Raw genomic sequence first — 18,756 nt, 5'->3', positions numbered from 1 at the left:
AAGCACTTGTACACTGGCTTCTTCTGCAGCACAGAAAGTTAAGCAGATACAAATGTTTTCCACAAAGCAATCTTGACAAACCTGGCAACAAAGCCATCAGTGCAAGGTGACAGTGTTGTCTCTGAATGATTCCTGCATAACTCCATCTGAAGATCAGTCTGGACCTCAGAACATCAGGTTGTCATGGCGGGGAGAAGTAGAGACACATGACTCTGTGCAATTAACAGTATTTAAAACATTTGCCTCTAAAACCTGGCAAACTATGATCTTTTTTTTTTTTTCATTAAAAAGCTCTTTATTAAAAAAAGTATCAAATATCTGTGCCCAGTCCATAGTTAAACATCTTCTTTATTTTGAGTTGGTTTCATTCAAACTCAGACATTCTACCAACTTCAGTGTCATACTTGGGTTTTTTTCCTTTAGAAATCCCACAAAGTAAAAAACCACACTCACACACAAATACAAAAAACCTATTTCTCAAGGGCTTTTTGGTCATGTCAGGAAGTGCAATTTTGCTTCTATGGTTCTTTAAACAGTTGTATCCCTCAGTAACACAAATACACTACACTAAGAATTGCACCACATATCTTAATCTGTCTTGTGTATCAGCTCTATTTAGCTTTTCCTATGCACTGCTTAAAGTCATGAGATCTATATATGAAAATCATGCTTACAGAAACTCATCTTTACCAGTATAGGCAGGTCAGTAGAAGTATCTATCGTCTGTGAAATTGCCTCTGACTGCTGGAGAATGGCAGTCAATAATATCTACAACTATACCAGTCAAATGTTTACACTTACTGTAACTGTTTTGCTTTTGCATACAAATGTATGCTCTGCTTCCAGCCACTGAGACTGTGTGATTATACTGCAAGTCTGTCAGGCGAATACATTCTCCAATTAAAAAAAATAAAATAAAAAAAAAATCCATAATTTAACACAGAACTCCTGCTTTTTATCTCACCAAACCTGATTCTTCCACACATCCTTCTGGCTCCGGTTAAGACAACAGAACAAATCCCTTTTCTTTTTCTCTACCAGCACCAATATGTCACCTCCAGAGGGAATTTCATGAAGAACTTGGCTATGGCTTCACTGAAAACAGAAAGCTATGCTACTGTTCTCTAAACTGACTCTTCAACATATTGAGAAAACTATATTAACAGGTGAGGCTTTTAATGACTCTAGGAACAAACTGTAGCTGAAAGACAACTTATACATCTTACCATTTGAAATAAAAAAAAAACCAAACCAGAAGCCCATTCCCTTTAGCATCCTGAAAAGACTCAAGTTTTATTCCAATTTGCTTATTTTCTTTGCCCATTCCAGAGTGCTTGTTTATGTGGAAAAGTAGGAGACACCCAGATTACCTAACATTTTAAGTATTCACTTAGGAAAAGATTTACGTGCTTGGAGCCAGAGGACTGACTAAACCTACTGAGCAGACCTGCTATATTTTAGATTCTAAAACCAAAGGGAGAAGAATCAAAGCTTGTATTTAATGCAAAACCAGGACATACTGCTCTCTACCTTGAAAATGTTTCTAAACTTGAACTAGAAGTCTGCACTAGCTGTTGTGCCAAACACCAAAGTTAAAGCTTGATTAACCATTTCATTCTTACAACCACTATTACACAAAGGAAGGTCTTCAAACCTTGAAACAACATAGAAACAGGCACAGCAATGACATGGATGGTGATGGGAAGGAACTAACCAGCCATCCTGGAACCACTGTGTCACATAATTTGACTGCAAATGACATCCTGGGCAGTGTCTTAAACAGGAAGGCAAATCCTATCCAGATTTTTAATTACAGTTACAGACCCTAGTAGAGGAGCATCCAGCTTCTTAAAAAGAGGAACTGAGGAGCTCTGACAGGCCAAGTTCATTCCCAGAGAGACTACACTGACAACCCAAGCTGTAACACTCCCCATCCTTCAGCACTTCCTTACTGAACACCAGGCTTTCATTATTACAAGATTAGTATCTTACCTGAAATGGATGGACATATCTTTTTTGTTTGTATAAAAGACAAGTATTTCAGAATTTGGAATGCAAAAATACAGTGCAAAACCCAAAAAGGAGTTCTGAAAAAGTAGTTTTCATGTAACAAAACCTCCCAGAATTAAAAAGCAGGACTATAAAAGATAAGGTATGGTGCTACCAAGTGGTTTGACAAGTTAATAATGGGTTACCTCCCTCGTAGAGGTTTACATGTTTCACACCAGCATTTTGCTTTATGTCGTTACAATATTTTTTAATGGAGCATTATTTTAAAATAATATTGCAGTCAGGAGTCTAATTTAGAATTCATCATGTTTTACTCTAAATGGCCACTTGGAATGCTGTGAAACATGATTTGCAGCCAGAAGCACCAAGTACATGAATTCTTCCACATCAAAGGAGTAGTTCGTAAATTTTGGATGTTCTCCCAGCGTTGGGTGGTGTCCCTAGAAAAATGAAGTAAGGCCTTTTAGACAGAAAAGGGGAAAAAATATATCTTCCATTCAAAAAGCAAGAAAAAAAGTTGAGCATCTGCCAATTGAATTTATTATTTCTGATCCACTGAGCTGCTTTGAGGGAAAAAGAGTCAGCAAAGCAGCTGTATAACAGGAGTGCTAAGGATGGCTTGGATTAATGGCCAATTAGTTTCATTTCTGTTCTTCCCTCAGCCATTAATATCAAGTGATTTCTTATTCACAACAGGGAAGTTAATTTGGCCTAGGGAATGAAAACCATATTTCAAGTATCAGCACACAGATAGCCTGTTTTCAGGCTAAGAATGCTTCAAGTTCTCATGCCCACCCTTCCAGCAGTGACCACCGTTACCCGATCCTGAGGGAACACTTTGCTCCTTTTCCTCCAGGTGATGTAGTGAATGCCCCTCAGCCTTGCCAGATCCAGGTAACAACGTTCATCCTCACAATTGTATCTAAAGGGCAGGCAGGAAAAAAAACCAATTAGATTTAACTGCAGAGATTGTGCTGGTTTACATTGACCCAGCTTGCCCAGAGAGGTGCCAGAAGCCCCACCCCTGGAAACATTCATGGTCAGGTTGGATGGGGCTGTGAGTGACCTGATCTAGTTGAAGAAGTCCCTGCTTGCTGCAGGGAGGTTGGACTAGAAGACCTTTTAAGGTCCCTTCCAACCCAAACTATTTTATAAAAATACATGAAAAGCAAGCTACTAGAGAAAATTAGGTAGGTAAAACAGAATGACACTCAGCTAAGCTTGGCCAGCAAGCCAGTGCTCATGTCCTGAGCCCAGAAAGGAGGATATAAATAACCTTGGGGGACATCTTTAACACCCTGGACATGCACCTTATGTAATTAAATCACCTGGGTCACCAAAACACCAATAAATTTCACGCTCACCAGGCAGAATCTGACCACCGTGAGTTTCTCTATTTTTTTGCAACTGTTGACCAGGCTGCACTTTATTTGTATCACAGCATCTTAAGAAAGGACAGGCTACAGCTGGGTGACAGTGTTACACTGTATTTTATAATGAAAGCCTCCTTACTTTTAATTCCCAGAAAAGACTGACAAAAATTAAGTCTAGATGAGGATGCCAGACAAACATTCAGAGCCAAATACTGGCAAGGCAAGGTGCTTCATTAACACATATGAACAGATAGCAGCAGTTGTGGTATAAGAGGGTAGAGAGAGAAACAGACTTACAGCTCAAAAACCACAGCCCAGTCTGGTAAAAAAAGCAAATGGCTAAGTCCAGCTCCATGCATCCCAATGAATATATCAGAGTTGTGGGTAATCCTCAATTGCTCTGAAAATTCAAGTTCCCTGCAGACAACACAACAAAACTGGTGATCTGGCACTGGTAGCCACCTCAGCAAGAATTAGTTATGTGTAGAAAAGTGTAAAATTAACTTCAGTGAATACTGAAAGAGAATTGATTTTTCAGGGAACAAGAATGACAAAGGCTGCAGTCAGCCGTAACTCAGCAGGGAATTAGAAGAAATGCACACAGGCTTCAAAATTTCTGTCCCAAAAATTAGAGACTTTTTTTTTACAAGTTAAAGTTTTTGATAGTCTAGGGTTTTCTTTTTATACTTGCCTTTTAAAAATTAAAACTTGCATTGCTTGTTAGAAAAAAAAAAACACCAACAAAAAACAACATACAGGACCTGAACTGCTTTTAATGTAATGCAGAAGTTTCTCATTCTTCCTGCATGATCCATGATGCACCACTTGAGGAGATGGGAGCTGCTGCCATTTGGCACGGGGGTACACCACTTGGAAACTTTTTCTTCAAGCCATTTTTTACTAGCACAGTGCCTACTACATCTGGGCACCACACACTGATATCAAGTGGTGACTTCAGAGGCCACCAAGGCAGCAAATAAGCTGAGTTATTACTCATTACTAAACTAAGGGTCACATAAAATAAGACACTAGCATCCTACAGAGAAATCCCTGTTGACCCACAGGTACTGCAAAGCATTAGCAAATCCAATATGGGTGATGGGACCATAGCTGGTTTTGGGAAAGAAGAAAAAAACAGAAAGAAAAATGATTTCAAACTGTTCATTATATAGTAGCTTTAACCTGAGCCTACTAACTCTAGGGATTCATTCCTTAGTAATGCATCATGGGATGGGAGTGCTTAACTAGCTCACCCAAAACTCCCTTGGCCACATTCTTTCTTCCTTCCTTACCAGTTCTTGGATTTTGCAAAGGTTAGGTATTGGGACATATGTAGGTAGGCCTGCAAAGAGCTTTCACCAGCCACAGGCAGCACCAGATCACACAAGTGTCTTCTACCAACTTACGTACTTGTATTTGTAGTCTACCACTCTGACCTCCAGCATTGATACTGTTTTCAAAGCATTCACAAGCTAAGGAGAAAGAGAAAAAGTCAATGTTTTGGTGGTGTCCTTCAATTAATTCCTCCCCTGCGTTCCTGACTGTCTCATACATTCCTCCTCCCCACCAGGGAATTACAATGAGTGAGGCAGAACATAGTGTCACTGATGTATAAAGCTGCAGTTCCCTTCCTCTTCTGCCTTCCCAGATATTTATGTTATTGCTGGGAGAGTGAGCCCTGGAATCACAGAATCATTTTACTTGGAAAAACCCTTTAAGATCTCTCTGGAGAAGAGACTCAGATCTCTTGACATTCTCACAGAGGCTACTGCAGATTTCTACGTGCTCCAGGACACGACCCTAAACCACTCAAACTAGTAGGAGTTTTGCCACAGTGGGAAGATGTAGATGGAATTTCAAACAAATACTCTAACACCTAAAGATGCAAACTGGTAGCTGGAGGGGTTTTCAGAAATACCTTACTAGGTGAGACTCCTGCTCACAGAAGACGTAAAACCAAGTTAGAGCCTGGGCTTCTAAACTAAAAGGCCTTTTTGTAAGTCTCCAGTCACAGACAGCAGAAAAGGGAGAAAGAGCCAAGTATTTTCTTTTGTAGAAGTGTAGTAAAGATAAGATTAATTTCTCCCTTTCTGTCATGTGCTCATTGCCAGAGGACATGCTACATGTAGCAGTGTAGGCATGCACAGTGGCATGATGTGGGTAATCCTTTAATCAATTACCCAATATGCCATGCCACATGCCTTGCCTAGCAGGTAAGGCAGACATTTAGCCATCCATCTCTTCTGCCACTGAACTACTCCACCAAACAAACCTCTGTTTCTCCCTACATAAGGTGGGGATGATAATGCCAATTCATTTCTGCCATGCATTAAAAGCTAAGAATGAAGACAGGTATGAAAACTTCTGATATTATTTTACCACAAAAGAAGCTACACCATAGGTCCACCAAGTTGTGTGATTTGAAAACATGAATCAGTATGAAAATGCATCAAGTTTCAAATGCACACACTCAGACACAATAGCTTATGCATTTTCATCTGCAAGCATTACAAAAGGTTTTGTTAGAGGCTTCAACACTGGGGATGCTAGAAATAAAAGACATAATTTGAAAGAGAAATAATTTCATGTTATCAGAAGCTCTGCAGTATGTTTGTTAAAAGGAAATACTTTCAGTATTAGACATCTGTAGTTTTCTACTGGATATTTAAAAAGGGCAGCAAGGTTCAGTGTCTGGTGCAGAGAAATAGAAACTGGCTAGAAGGTGTATTAGAAGAAATTAATATTAGCAGTGAACATATTTGTCCAAGATTTGTCAACAGATAGGTGTCTTGGCTATGCCTTAAAAAAAATAATCAAGTAAATGAGCAAAACCTCTAATAAATGTGGTTTGAAACAATAAAAAGGATCTCACCTCATTCTGGTTTAATATTTTCCGATAGTCTGTACTGCGTGCAAGTATTGTGACTCGAATTTTCCCATCCTGGAAAGAAAGAAGCAGCAATGCAATGGCTAAAGGTAGACCTCACAAAAAAACCCTAAACAAGCAAACAAAAACCCTCCCAAAACAAACAAAGAAACCCCAAACAAAACAATCAACCAACCCCAAACACTTCCATATTTACTTTTGGCAATTATATGACCAATTAAATAAGTTCCTTCTACACGTAATAGATGATGGAGCCACCTTAAAATTCACATTGTGTTTTCCAACAAATTAAAAAGTGCCCAAAAATTTGTCAAAGTTTGACTATTAACAAAGAACAAAACATTTTCTGAAAGATTTCTTTTATTCAGTACAAAAGAGCCTTTGTGTTACAGGTTACATGGCAGTTTTGCAAAGCAGCTTTCGGAATGGCTTATGCACAATATCCTTGAGAAAAAACATATTTTACTTCCATAACAGTTCGTCCAGTTACCTCTTTAAATTAATTGGACTCACAGGCGTAAGTGTTCCAAGTGAAATAAAGAGATTTAACTGCATGACTCCCATTAGTGTCAGCAGGAGAAGCATAACTGTACAGTGCTCTGAATGTGTGCCCCTCAGCGATAATGTGTAGGCTGCTCTCCAGCAAAAACTTCAGGAAGCCCCAAGTTGCCAGATCCATCCATGCACCACTACAACATCTTGCAAAAAACACCAGTGTGTACAGCAGAGAAGCCCAGGGATGGGCCCGTGGTGCTAGGCAGGGATGGGAAGGACCAGATTCAATCATTTCCTCCTCTGATCTGTGCTCAGCAGTAATCAGGTGGATTAGTAAAGAGCTAGCTCACTGCATTGCTCTGTAGGATCCCCTCTACTGGACCCAAAGACAGCATCTTGCCAACATGCCCCAGAAGAGTCCATGTACCATGCATCTTGCACAACTAGGAAGGGTACAAAGGCCTTGAGCACAGAGAATGAAGTCAAGGAAGAGCTCCTAGGGTTGGAAGGAAGATGTTTTAAAGTCTGTGCTATGGCAACAAGACACGAAGGCAACACTTATAAGCATACACAAATGCTTGCTGAAGGCTGACTTACTGGAAAAAATCCCCAGCATCAAAGAAAAAAAACAAGTGCACTGCACATCCTTAACTCCCTGCCAGGGCCAGCTTGCTAATGCTACTTCTGTGGTAAAGGCCACCAGCTCCATATTACAACTAGCCAGTTATCATACCTTGGGTCCCTCCTGCGTGATATTTAACCTGTGTAACACATGCTGAGAAAACGCTCGAAACAGTCCTGTACCGTGACAGCCAGAGATCTGAAATTAAAACAGCAACTGTTAACACAAAAAGTCATTTTGCTCAGAAAACCTCTTTCTGATCAGTGTTCTGCCATTTCTTTGTGGAACAAAAGCCTAGTATCATGCGCTGAGCTGAACATGTCACCATTTACTGCAACACAAGTGGCATTTTCATTTACAAAGAAATATAACTCTCTCTACAGTGTTACAGGCTGAACACATGAGCTAATACCCTCAGGGAAGTCTGTCAGTGTACAAGCTCCTGTGCTCTGCAAAAAATACCAGTAAATTTCACAGTGCTAACCCATTAAAGAGGAATAATCTGCATCTCATGAACTGTGACACAGGAGATTGCACAGAATGAGGTACTATCAACCGGCTAAAGTATCTGCAAAATCCTAACCTTTAGGGAAGATTGTTTCATTTGGAGTTGCACAGACCTTCAGTGAAGTACATTTCATGGTAACTCAGCTAGGTATTGAGTTTCCTTAGCTCAGATTTTACACTGGCATAGCCCCATCTGGTTAACACCAGCAGATGGAAAAAAAAAAAAACCAACCAAGGACTCACCAATGGTGTGTTATAAAACAAGCCATAGCGCATTCGAGGCAGTAACGAGAAGACTGCTTCTTTAAAGCACACCTGCAAAAGAAGATCACAAGAAGTTACACTGCACTGCTACCTTCTGCTGTCATTCAGTGGGATCACTGCTTATAATGAGCTAGCAATTACATGCTCCTGTCAAGAACACCCTCACTTCCTTGACTGTGCAAATGAATAGAACAAAGGCAATCCTGATCTTAAACGAGCTCTCACTTAGGATGCTACAGATTCAAGTGTGGGAAGAGGCAAAAAAAAACCAAAAAAAACCCAAACAATACCAACACCTCCAGAACAGAACAAACACGAACTAACTAGAAGAAAACCAGTTTGAGAATAGAGAGCTTAAGACAGGTTTTAAGGGATTTAGGAGACTGAAATGAGCTCTGAATAAATGGGCAGATTTTTTAGTGGGAGTAAAAATGTTGTTGATAATAAGCAGCAGGCATACTAACAATTGCAGGGGAAGATAAAACCTTAGTAGGAATCAGCAGGCTTAGAAAGCCTTCACTTCAGTAGTATGTCCTGCAGAAGTGAAACCAATACACAAATATCACCTCTCAGAAGACACAAAAGTTAGGTCCATCTATATGAAGCATAGACAGGCCACAGAATTAGGTTACAGCTCTGTCTCTGTAAGGTAGAATACTCAGATTACACAAATTAAACATGCATGGAAAGTATGAATTGCTTTCCTCTGAAACACCCATATCCACAAGCAGCATGAGAAGCTGCCATATTTGCTACCTAGTGAGAAGGAATTAAACCACAATATATACAATTCCATACCCTTTTAGAGTCAAAGGTTTTCAAGTGTATTATTTCATAGTCTGTAAATGCCTTCCACGTCTCACTGAACAGGTCACCATAGCCATATGAGCTCTAGGAGGAAAAATAAAAACACAAGGGCATAATGATTACACAAATGCATATAAAAACTCTCTTCATGATTTACAAGATCTGTATGAGAGTTTTAACACAGTTAATATGTGCATCACCACCGTGGGACCTAGCACAGAACACAGACATGATAGAACACTGAACCCTGCACTTACAAGGACAGTTAACTCAAATTACCTGTCAGGTAGTTAACTTTTAATGAAAGAGTTCTATAAATTATCAATCTAGACAAGTTCTTCAGCAGTAGATTAGAATTTATGAGTCAAAAGCAAGAAGTACCTACTACTTTCCTCAGAGAAATCAGAATACAAGTTAAATTTGAAGTAACAGGAACACTGGGATGTGTACCAGACACAGGGTTGGTAGAAGGCGTGAATCTTGTCTCTTGAAACTAAAAATCCACCTAGGAATTCAAGAGCAGCAGTTATGTTTGAAGTAAAGAGGCACAACAAGCCTGCTCTACATTTGCCTCTGTTTGGGGATCATCACTTGCATATTGCACACATATCACAACTTGAAGTCAGAGATCTGATTTGATGGAACACAGAGCCAGGAAACTTCTGGTGTGCATTGTTTTGACAAGCTACCATGAAGCTTCTCTACAGGGCAGTATAAAACTTTCCCCTTTGCAGCAAAGCTCTGTGGATCCTTTTAGGAACCACCTACTCCCTGCAACATTGGCCTAGCAGCAGGGGCTCCTGTCTTCAAGTCTGTAATACTTCCTACACTTCCACAGGCTAAGAGTCACCATCTCTTGCTCTTTGAATGCAATTAAATATGACCTCAGTGGCTCCAGTGCAGGATTCTCACTCAAAGCTTCTTTTCAACTCTGGAGCTGGTTCAAGCTGCTTGGAAAGTTATGTGGAAACAATTTCAACCCAGAAATTTGAAAAGACTACAGAAGACAGCAAATATCTAGTGAAATGTAAGAGAATCTAATGTGTACCACATTTCTTTCAGCTGAAGAGGTGCTTCCTTCCCCTTCTTTTGCCACTAAGCTTTAAGGAATTTTACAATCCATACTACTGTATTATAAGAACTGTTTTTCCAGATTAGAAGTAGAGAACTACCTTCAAAGCTGAAAACACTAATTTCTAACCCTATCTGCTCTCCTTTAGTGAGTGCCTCACAAACACTGCTTCCTTGCCTTTGCAGTCTGCAGATGAACACCCAGTGGATCACCTACTCATTTTCTGCTTTGTTTAATCAACAATCTAAGGGCATTATTGTTTAATAAGAACAGTGCATGGATTCTACAGGAGCTAGAAAGTATGGCAAAATCTAATTACATCAAGCTAAAAAAAAAAACAAACCAAGAGAATGAATACTAAGCTGGTCCATATTTTGATCAGCACAGACAATCCATCAGCAGTTAGCTGGTGCCATCATCTGGTTGTACACAGTAAAGGACTCAAGCAGGCAAAACTCATTTAAAATGAGAGCACTGTGACAGTACCCACTTTGAATGGTGCATTTGAAAAGAGTTATTTGATTCAACAATGTGTAATAGAAGACAAAGAGCTGCTTTTCAAAGTAATTTACAAGGCTGGCTGACACATCTGATCTTTCCAGAAAGCCATCAGAGATGGTCCCTGTATTTTATGAGAACAAGACAATGACATAGCCAAGAACTGTGTGATTTTAGGACATGATTATACATGTTACTTGGCATATTACAAATTGCCTACTTATTCATTATTTAGTTTAACACTCTGCTATGCAAATACTGGTCCACAAAACTAGTGTTACTCTTAAAACAGTCATGGTTTTAACTCAGCAATACAGCAAAAAGAGTCCCACTCAAAAATTTGGTATGGCATTCCAATCATGGCATTTTAAGAGGTGACTGAGAGCAGCAACTGCCAGAAAGCTCTTTAAAAGAATTAAGTATTAGACCCTGTCTTTATGTGTGTGTGTATTTATAAGGATTTAATTTAGTTGTTTTATTTATTACAGGCTGCACATGACTGATTTAGAAAGAAGCAAGTCTGCATTTCCTTTTAAATATAGGCAAACCAGATTTGAGTGGATCCACTTCAATATTCACAGAGAAAAAAAAGTCTACAGAAAACAGCAAATGTTCAATATTATATTAAAAATATAAATCATGTTGGTTTTGAGGTCACACACCAAAAAAAGACATAATTATAGACTAGCAAAACATGAGCTATGGAGTAGTGTTCTAACAGCACATGGTTTATTGCAGAAAAATCTGTTCCCTACCCATTGTTCATATACCTGTATTAATGGAATCCAAAAGCCCGCAAGATAAAGATTGGGTACTAAAAGCTTCAAAGTCTCAATAAAGCAGAAATAGAACCCATTACAAATATATTAAAAGCACAGCAGACTTACAGTGTCCCACATGACTATATTGACATCAGTACTGAAGGAATTATTGATATGTTGAGTAATGTAAAGATTGACAAAATCACAGAAGTGGTGGTACATATTAACACCTGGGAAAGAAAGAAACTGTTAGCAAAATACTACTTTATTTGATCCACTTTATATTGCTTTATGCATTTTTTCCTTATGGTATACTGCATTTTATAGTAGGTTTTCCCTACTTCAGAATGAATGCTTCCTAACACCCTAAAAAGGTGAACCTTTAAAGGGAAGGAATCAAGGGGAGAAAAAAAATCTGAAGTAAGATGTGTTTTTATAAAAGTTCAGAGCAGCCAAAAGACAGCATGAGAAAAAGGTACGTTTCACATGCTGTTTCTCATTACACTTTCCACCTGGTTTCTGAAGTATATAAAAGCAACTACTGCTTTAACAGTAGCTACTTAGACATAGGGGAAACAACAACAACAGGCCTTTGGCACTGATCTCAGCTCTTCTTTACTGTGCTAAGGGAAGCTCTATCTGCAGGACTACAAGACAGAGCTTGTACCTGCACATGAGCCAAAGCCCAAGGAATTCCTCAGGCCTTTTTCTCTCAGAGCTTTCTTGTTCATTCTTGGTTTCTTAAACTGATCCCAAAAGACCATGGTGCATAAAAAACTACCATGAAACAAAAGAGGTAACACTGTGCAGTTTGCTAGTGAAGGCCCCAGGTTTGGAACCATGTGCATGCAGCCCCTGTTTCCAAGCTGAGCTGCCATAACAGGAACTAGCTGCTAGGCTTCCCATACTGCTTCAGCAGCAATTCTCTCCACCTCCCCCAAAAGAAAGGAGCTGAAGAAAACCTTCTCCTGAGCTACAGCCAGAGCACCCTGCTCAAAGGTACAAATTAACAGCACAGCAGCTCTTCCACAGTAACTGTTCAGAGGCCTGCAATAACTTTGTTTAAAAACTAAGCTACTGGCATGCAGAGGGAAGAGGAGCTATTCAGTTTAGAGTTGCAGTGTGACACTGGGTCAGAACACTGCAATTACCCAGTTTAAACCACAGTTCACCCCACAGCTCTATGTTTTTATCTCTACATCCAGAAGACTGTCATTCATTTACATTTGTCAGCAAAATATGCTGCATGAACAAAAAGGCTGGTGAACTTCAAAACCTGTCAGATACCACTGGGTGATTCCTGAAGCTGCTCTGGTGCTGCCCCTCTCTGAATACCACTTCCTCTTCCATACCATTCAAAACACAAAGAATCCTGAACACTACAGGACAGGTACACCCATACCTTGTGTCTCATGGTATGAAAACCTGGCATCCAAAACCAAAGCTAAAAATCAAACACTCTCTACAAAATAGTCTTTGGCACAAAGACTGTCAAAACAGTCTAGAGAATGACTCTGCAAGAGAAGCAGCATAAAATTGTCCTGGTTTTTTTTAATCACCTGTGGGAAAATGTAAGATTTTTAAATCTCAGTTTCCAAGTTCATCAATGGAGCTACAGGGAAAAAAAAAAGGAATGAAAAAGTCATATCATTTTCAAAAATAAAAATTAAATTACAAGAGAACTTGACAATCAGAGAGGCATAACATCGACAGGCAAGATGGATATGGACTCTTTTTTTCCAGCAGTACCAAAAAAACCCAAACAACTAAGCAAAGGTACCAGTTACCTGCATCTAACTTCATGAAGTATGTTGGCTTTTCAATAACCACATCACACTGCTCATCTTCAAGGGGCCTGAAGTTTAATGGAGTGAATGTCTGGAGTTCTGCAAACCTACAAAGATGCACCACACAGAACATGTTTTGTCATTACGCGCTTAAACAAACGTACTTCATACATCTAAGACAGAGTAAGTATTCATCCAGCCCACTTGATTTAAGAGTCTGACAATTAAAATGATTTGAAATTGTAATGGAAGGTTCTTCAGGTTATGAGCTTCAAGAGGTTAAACACTGCCTTTGATCTCAGGAGTGAACAGCACCTTTGATCTACAAATCAAGGCAGCAGAGATGTAACGAAGAGCCTCAGAGCCTAGATCTGTGGATCTATCCAACTTGATCTGTATTGCCTAAGACATCAGCAAGATCTTCATGCTTTGGTCAGAATAATGAATGTAGATGTAATATTTATTATTCCTGGATCTGAACAAGGATGAACAGTTAAGAAGACAAGAGCAGGTAGAGAAGAAAAGTCTTTTCCTCCTCTGCAGCTGCTCTTAACTGACATCAACCATCAATACAAAATGAGGGAAAAAAAAACCACATCAAGACATGAGAAGAGCATAAAAATCAATTCTTACATGGAGCTGAACAGCCTCAATTCCTTCAAGTTTCATTGATGAACTGGCAAAGTAGCTTTGAAGTGCTAAGATGCAACCTGTGATACTTAACGAGCTACCACAAAGCACCCTCTGCACTTCCTACTCAGCCTGCAGACTTGCCCATTTCCCATTCCTAACAGGCTCCCTGGGAACACCTCATGAGTTGATACATATGAATATACATCCAGATCAGGTGTGGCACTGCCCTCAACACCACCAAGGACTGTGTGAATCAAGATGCTAGTGCAAATTTCAAAGGCATTCAAAACTGTCTCCTATAAGCAGATAAGGCATAGAACCACCATCATGTCCAGAAAACAGCTGAGGGTTAGAACTTCAAATTACAAGGTATTTTTTGAGATCTTTTTTCTGCTGTAAATGAGGCAGGACACAATTACTAACAGCATAGTTCAGAACATTCTTCATAGATGTAATTACCAAGGATGTCTAACAGGAACAGGCCTGAGAAAGGAACAACTCTTTCCTGAGAATGAAAACCCCTATATCCCTGCTAATGCCAATGAAAAAAGGAAGGAAAAAAATAAAAGAAAAAATAGTAAATGAACGTGGAAGCAGCCTTGACAAGCCATTCTTACCAAGACTGCAGAGGGCTCTTGCGTTGTCCTTCAGCCAAAAATGCTTGAACATCAAGGGTGCAATGACCTCCAATTTCTCCCTTCTGTAAAAAGTCTTCTTTGAATCTAATGCAAATGAGTAAAGGTCTATCAGCTTTTGTGTAACAGTGCTACAAGCACTCTGCAGTCTTGATTACATACTCAATCCAGCACTATTTAGTCTCAATTCAGCAAAGCACTTCATGCATATTTAAAACCTGAGTATTTTCTCCAGAATAAATCAAGCATTTCTCACAATTCCCAAATAAAGACAGTGGTGTCCTACATATCAGTTTAGAAAACAGCACTAACCCACCCAAAATATTATTAGGAATCATTCTGACATAGTCAGGTGAGTAATTTAATTACATTTTGCTACATAATTGCTTACAGGAGCATTATTGGTTGGGAGTTTTCGTTTCTCACTGAAATTCACATCAGATTTCACAACCCAGTAAGGAACCCAAGAGTTTTATAAAACATACAAAGAGTGAGGAGTAAGAACAGGTTTCATGATAACAAACTACCCAGCAAACCCATTCCTTAAATTAGTTTTGAAGGCTGAGAAACAAAACTTGATTATGAAGGGTACTTGGTACCCCAGTTGTGAAACAGCTCTTTTCAAGTCATGTGTCCAAGATACTGCAGAAGGAACAATGAGTGATGTCAGCATCACTGGTATGTTGGGGGTTTTTCCCTGTTTTTCAATATGTAGCATTTGAATCTGGGATATGGAAGATCCAGGTTCAGATCTCTCTTCAGTCTCACTGTATCAAAAAAATTCAGTTACTGGTTCTGGCATCTAGTTTAGGAAATGGCTTCTCAGTACCTCACAAAAGAAAAGAATGAGACCGGGGACACAGAAAGGATGGGGCTGGGGCCACAGAAAAGTCTTCCTCTCCTCCATCAGAAGGGAGGATTTCAGCCACCCATCATCATTCCACAAAACAGAGAGATTAGGTTTTTAAATAACCTGGCAACAAGCACACTAGCTTTGTTGAACAAGTTCTGAGTTCCTTTCCCTGCCATCCCTTGGTTTTACTCTAGCACAAGGAGATCAGAGACCTGTCGTGGTTTCTCTTTACAGTTCGTAAATCGATGTACAAGTTTGTTGCTCTGCAATGCTGAAGGTATCGAGAACAAGTCAGAGATGAATCTCCCTGTTAAGAAAAGAACAAGTAGGATTTCATCAACAACAAAAATTACATTTCAAACGAGTGGAAAGTATTGTATCTGTCAGAAATACCTACTGGTGCTGCAGGCTTACAATGGGTTTTCATCTCACTGAGCCTCTCTTGAACATAACCAAAGTCAGCTTGTTTCCAGAATATCTGTTGGGCTGTCTCAATGTCATTTGCCCTGAAGGATGAAGGAGAAAGGATTAGAAAAAAATAAAATCAAGGTTGACCACTCAATTCCAGTAATAACTTCAACAAATAACATTTTCCCATTCAAAGTGGCACAGAAGATCCAGTCTTTATTCACATGTAAGATGCAAAACAGGAAGCAACTTATCAGCTGCATGTAAGTGAAAGCATCAGTGACAATCATTTTTTATAATATTTCTTCCTCTGTTTTTAAGGCTAAGAAAGGAAATCCAGAGTTATTTTAGGAATCTGGATTCAAGGCTAAATCACAATAATGAAAACATGTGGCAGGAAGCATTTGAAATAGTATTTTGTTCCTTAAAAAAGTTAATTTTTTTATTAAATCTTGTTGAAAAACACATGTTCTATATAAATACACACATATATACATGCCTATCATCCTTTAAACTCTAGCTACCACAATAGTGCTACCTTCACAGCTAATAGGAAAGTGAGCACTACACTCTTATTTAACATACTATATTTTATAAGTTTAAAAATAAACATACCATCCAGTTTCAACATAATCACAGACTGGGTAGCTGAACCTGTACTCTGAATTGCAGGATTTCTCATAACCCCAGCAGGATTTTAGCTTCTTCAAGTATTTCTGTAACACAGAACAAACAAATTAGGTTATGTGACAGCAAAATGTGAAATTACCTGAGTTAGTTGTTAGCTTATAAACCACCCCTTGCTAATCTTGCATAAAAGGCTCTTGGTTTGGTCTGTTTTCAAACAGTTACAGAAAGCACACACAGATTCTTCATGCACAACAGAGGCTCTGTCTGCTCCAGGACAACCACTTCTTCTGACCCAGTAAGTAGGATTCCAAAATCTTCACATCACTGATAGATACAGATAACAAAGCTGAGCTCACACAAAGCACAGTGCTCCAAGCTCCAGACTGAGTATACCACTGCTCCCCAGACAACTCTAGAAACAGAGGCTTCTGTAGTGATACAGGAAGCCAGAGAAGGGGCAGCGCAGCTCCCGGCTCCAGCTCTATGAAGCAGCTCCAGCCTGATAGACACTAGAACTGCACCCAAGCCACATGCCGTAGGTTCCTCACGTTTGCTATCCCTGCTTCAGGTGAATGAATTATGTCCAACCACTGAATAAGAGTATATCAACATTTCACTGACTTGCCTATAGTCTTGGCAATTCCACAAAAGTACTACAGCAACCCAAAACTTACAGGCCTAGAAACTACCGACTACTTAGTCCCAACACGCTTCACATGTACAGGAGTTGTTCAGATCAAGATCATCATTTTACCTCTGTAACAACTGTAAGAGAGGGGATAAAAATCCTGTGAAACAGGATGTTAAAAATACAGTTTTGTGACAGATCCAGGAAGAGCTTTGTAAAACTATTTCAAAAGCCACAATTCCAATTGCCAGCAGAACTGTTTAATTGGCAAGGAGACCAATTCATCATCAACTGCTGCAACTCCAAGAACAAACCACCACAACATACATTTGAATACACAAACACAATTTAAAAAAAAAAAAAAAATCAAACCTACTTTATACGGGCAATGAGAGTCCTGCTCACAAATGCCAGCAATGTGCTGGTTATTGTGCAAAAAGTATGGAATATGCTCATCGGGTAAGTTGATAGCTTTGTAGCTATAGAACGGTTCTTCTGGAATGCTTTTGAATTCAGTAAGATTTTCAGCTTGGGAATTAACCAGAATTTCTTGCAGTAGCAATCCAAATGCAAGCAACATGAACATGGCAACCTATGAGTTCTTGTACTTCAAAGAAAAAAAAAGACAAGACATTGAACATACCTGCAGCAGAGCACATTTCAAGCATACAAGACAATATTGAGCTCAAATCAGTCATAAAATCAAAGAATTTGTGCTGGTATTTCTGGGGTGGATTCTTTTTCCTACGAAAAGTAAACCTCCAGTATGAGAGGAGACTGTACAATGTCAGGATTCTCTCTGAATCATTAGTCATGGAGGGCTATTACGCACTACCAGCTCCCAGTCAAAGTGAAATGGGTGTGTTTACTTTAGCTAAATCCCATGGGATCCTGAGAGTTCAAGTGTGGAAACTAAGTATAGAGCGTATAACTTTCAGACAGCAGGAAGAAAATGTAAGAAGTATTTGGAAGGGAGGGGTGAGGAGGCATTTCAGTTTTTACAAAAAGGTATAAAAATAATACATTCTCCACTTTGGAACAAATGAATCATTAGCTGAAGGAAAACTATGCAGTCACAAATAAATGGTTAAATTTAAGTCTGTTTTGGGATGCTTGTTTATAGTAGTTAACACTGCATTAAACTTTAAATACTGACTTACACACCTAAAATGAACCACAGATCCACACATATCTTCTACCTTTCTGGTAAAACAACCTTCTCACCAAACCCCCCTGCTTTGAACCACTAAACTTTGTAAGGAAAGAAAAGGAAAGAAAAGGAAAGAAAAGGAAAGAAAAGGAAAGAAAAGGAAAGAAAAGGAAAGAAAAGGAAAGAAAAGGAAAGAAAAGGAAAGAAAAGGAAAGAAAAGGAAAGAAAAAATAGCCTGGATCTGAAAACCCTTTTTTGGCATTATAATTTACCAAAATTTGCATGCTTGCTCGCAACTGGAGCCGTTAGCAATATTCTTACGATATAAGTCGTTTTACCTGTTTGGTTTGAGGAGAACCGCTTCAGATTTCCCAAGTACACAAACCTTGGGGGGGGGGGGGAGGGCTGTGAAGGGGGAAGCAGAGTTAAATAAAATACATCCTGTTCCTCAGAACACAGCTCTGCTTTTTGAAAAACATTCCCCAGTCATGCCAGCAGCCTAACAACAGCCCCGGAACGGTTGTGACCGTCTGGGTATTGCGATCCCTACAAGAAAGCGCTTCCCCTTCCCGATGGCTCACACCCATGGAGGATCGCGGGAGGCGACACTATTCCCCATCCCCAGCTCAGACCCAGCACTGCGCTGTCCGGCTCCCCCGAACCGCTTTGCCCCCTATCCATCCCCTGGGTGAGGATCTGTCAGTTCAGGGAGGCGCCCGACACCCAGCAATAGAGC

General features: G+C 39.6%; 1 protein-coding gene across 2 annotated transcripts; it reads right to left on the bottom strand.

Moving 5' to 3' along the window:
* Positions 1-2,236: 2,236 nt before the first annotated feature.
* EOGT (EGF domain specific O-linked N-acetylglucosamine transferase) lies at positions 2,237-17,456 on the bottom strand. 2 transcript variants are annotated; one of them, XM_054387373.1, is made up of 15 exons: positions 17,247-17,456; positions 16,228-16,328; positions 15,602-15,710; positions 15,417-15,511; positions 14,334-14,438; positions 13,084-13,190; positions 11,423-11,526; positions 8,957-9,049; positions 8,138-8,209; positions 7,499-7,585; positions 6,256-6,324; positions 4,794-4,855; positions 3,681-3,800; positions 2,830-2,932; positions 2,237-2,450 (listed from the first exon to the last, which is right to left on the bottom strand). In XM_054387373.1, the coding sequence occupies exons 1-15, from the start codon at positions 17,454-17,456 to the stop codon at positions 2,304-2,306; spliced, it is 1,584 nt and encodes a 527-aa protein (XP_054243348.1). In that variant the 3' UTR covers positions 2,237-2,303. The 2 variants fall into 2 exon arrangements, with proteins under 2 accessions (XP_054243348.1, XP_054243349.1); XM_054387374.1 differs by lacking the exons at positions 7,499-7,585; positions 8,138-8,209; positions 8,957-9,049.
* Positions 17,457-18,756: the final 1,300 nt, after the last annotated feature.

Source organism: Indicator indicator, chromosome 15 (genome assembly GCF_027791375.1).
Source record: "Indicator indicator isolate 239-I01 chromosome 15, UM_Iind_1.1, whole genome shotgun sequence".
Classification (NCBI taxonomy): domain Eukaryota; kingdom Metazoa; phylum Chordata; class Aves; order Piciformes; family Indicatoridae; genus Indicator; species Indicator indicator.
The sequence above is the reverse complement of the archived record's forward strand: the minus strand, read 5'-3'. Positions and strand labels throughout refer to the sequence as shown.

What these genes read in the sequence shown, in the direction of transcription:
- EOGT (XM_054387373.1), bottom strand. Translation starts at nt 17,456, where the DNA reads ATGTTCATGTTGCTTGCATTTGGATTGCTACTGCAAGAAATTCTGGTT. An exon ending in GTAAAGAGAAACCACGACAG is followed by an intron (nt 14,439 to 15,416) that starts GTCTCTGATCTC and finishes CATTTGCATTAG; the next exon opens with ATTCAAAGAAGACTTTTTAC. An exon ending in AAACCTTTGACTCTAAAAGG is followed by an intron (nt 8,210 to 8,956) that starts GTATGGAATTGT and finishes CTTCTTTTGCAG; the next exon opens with GTGTGCTTTAAAGAAGCAGT.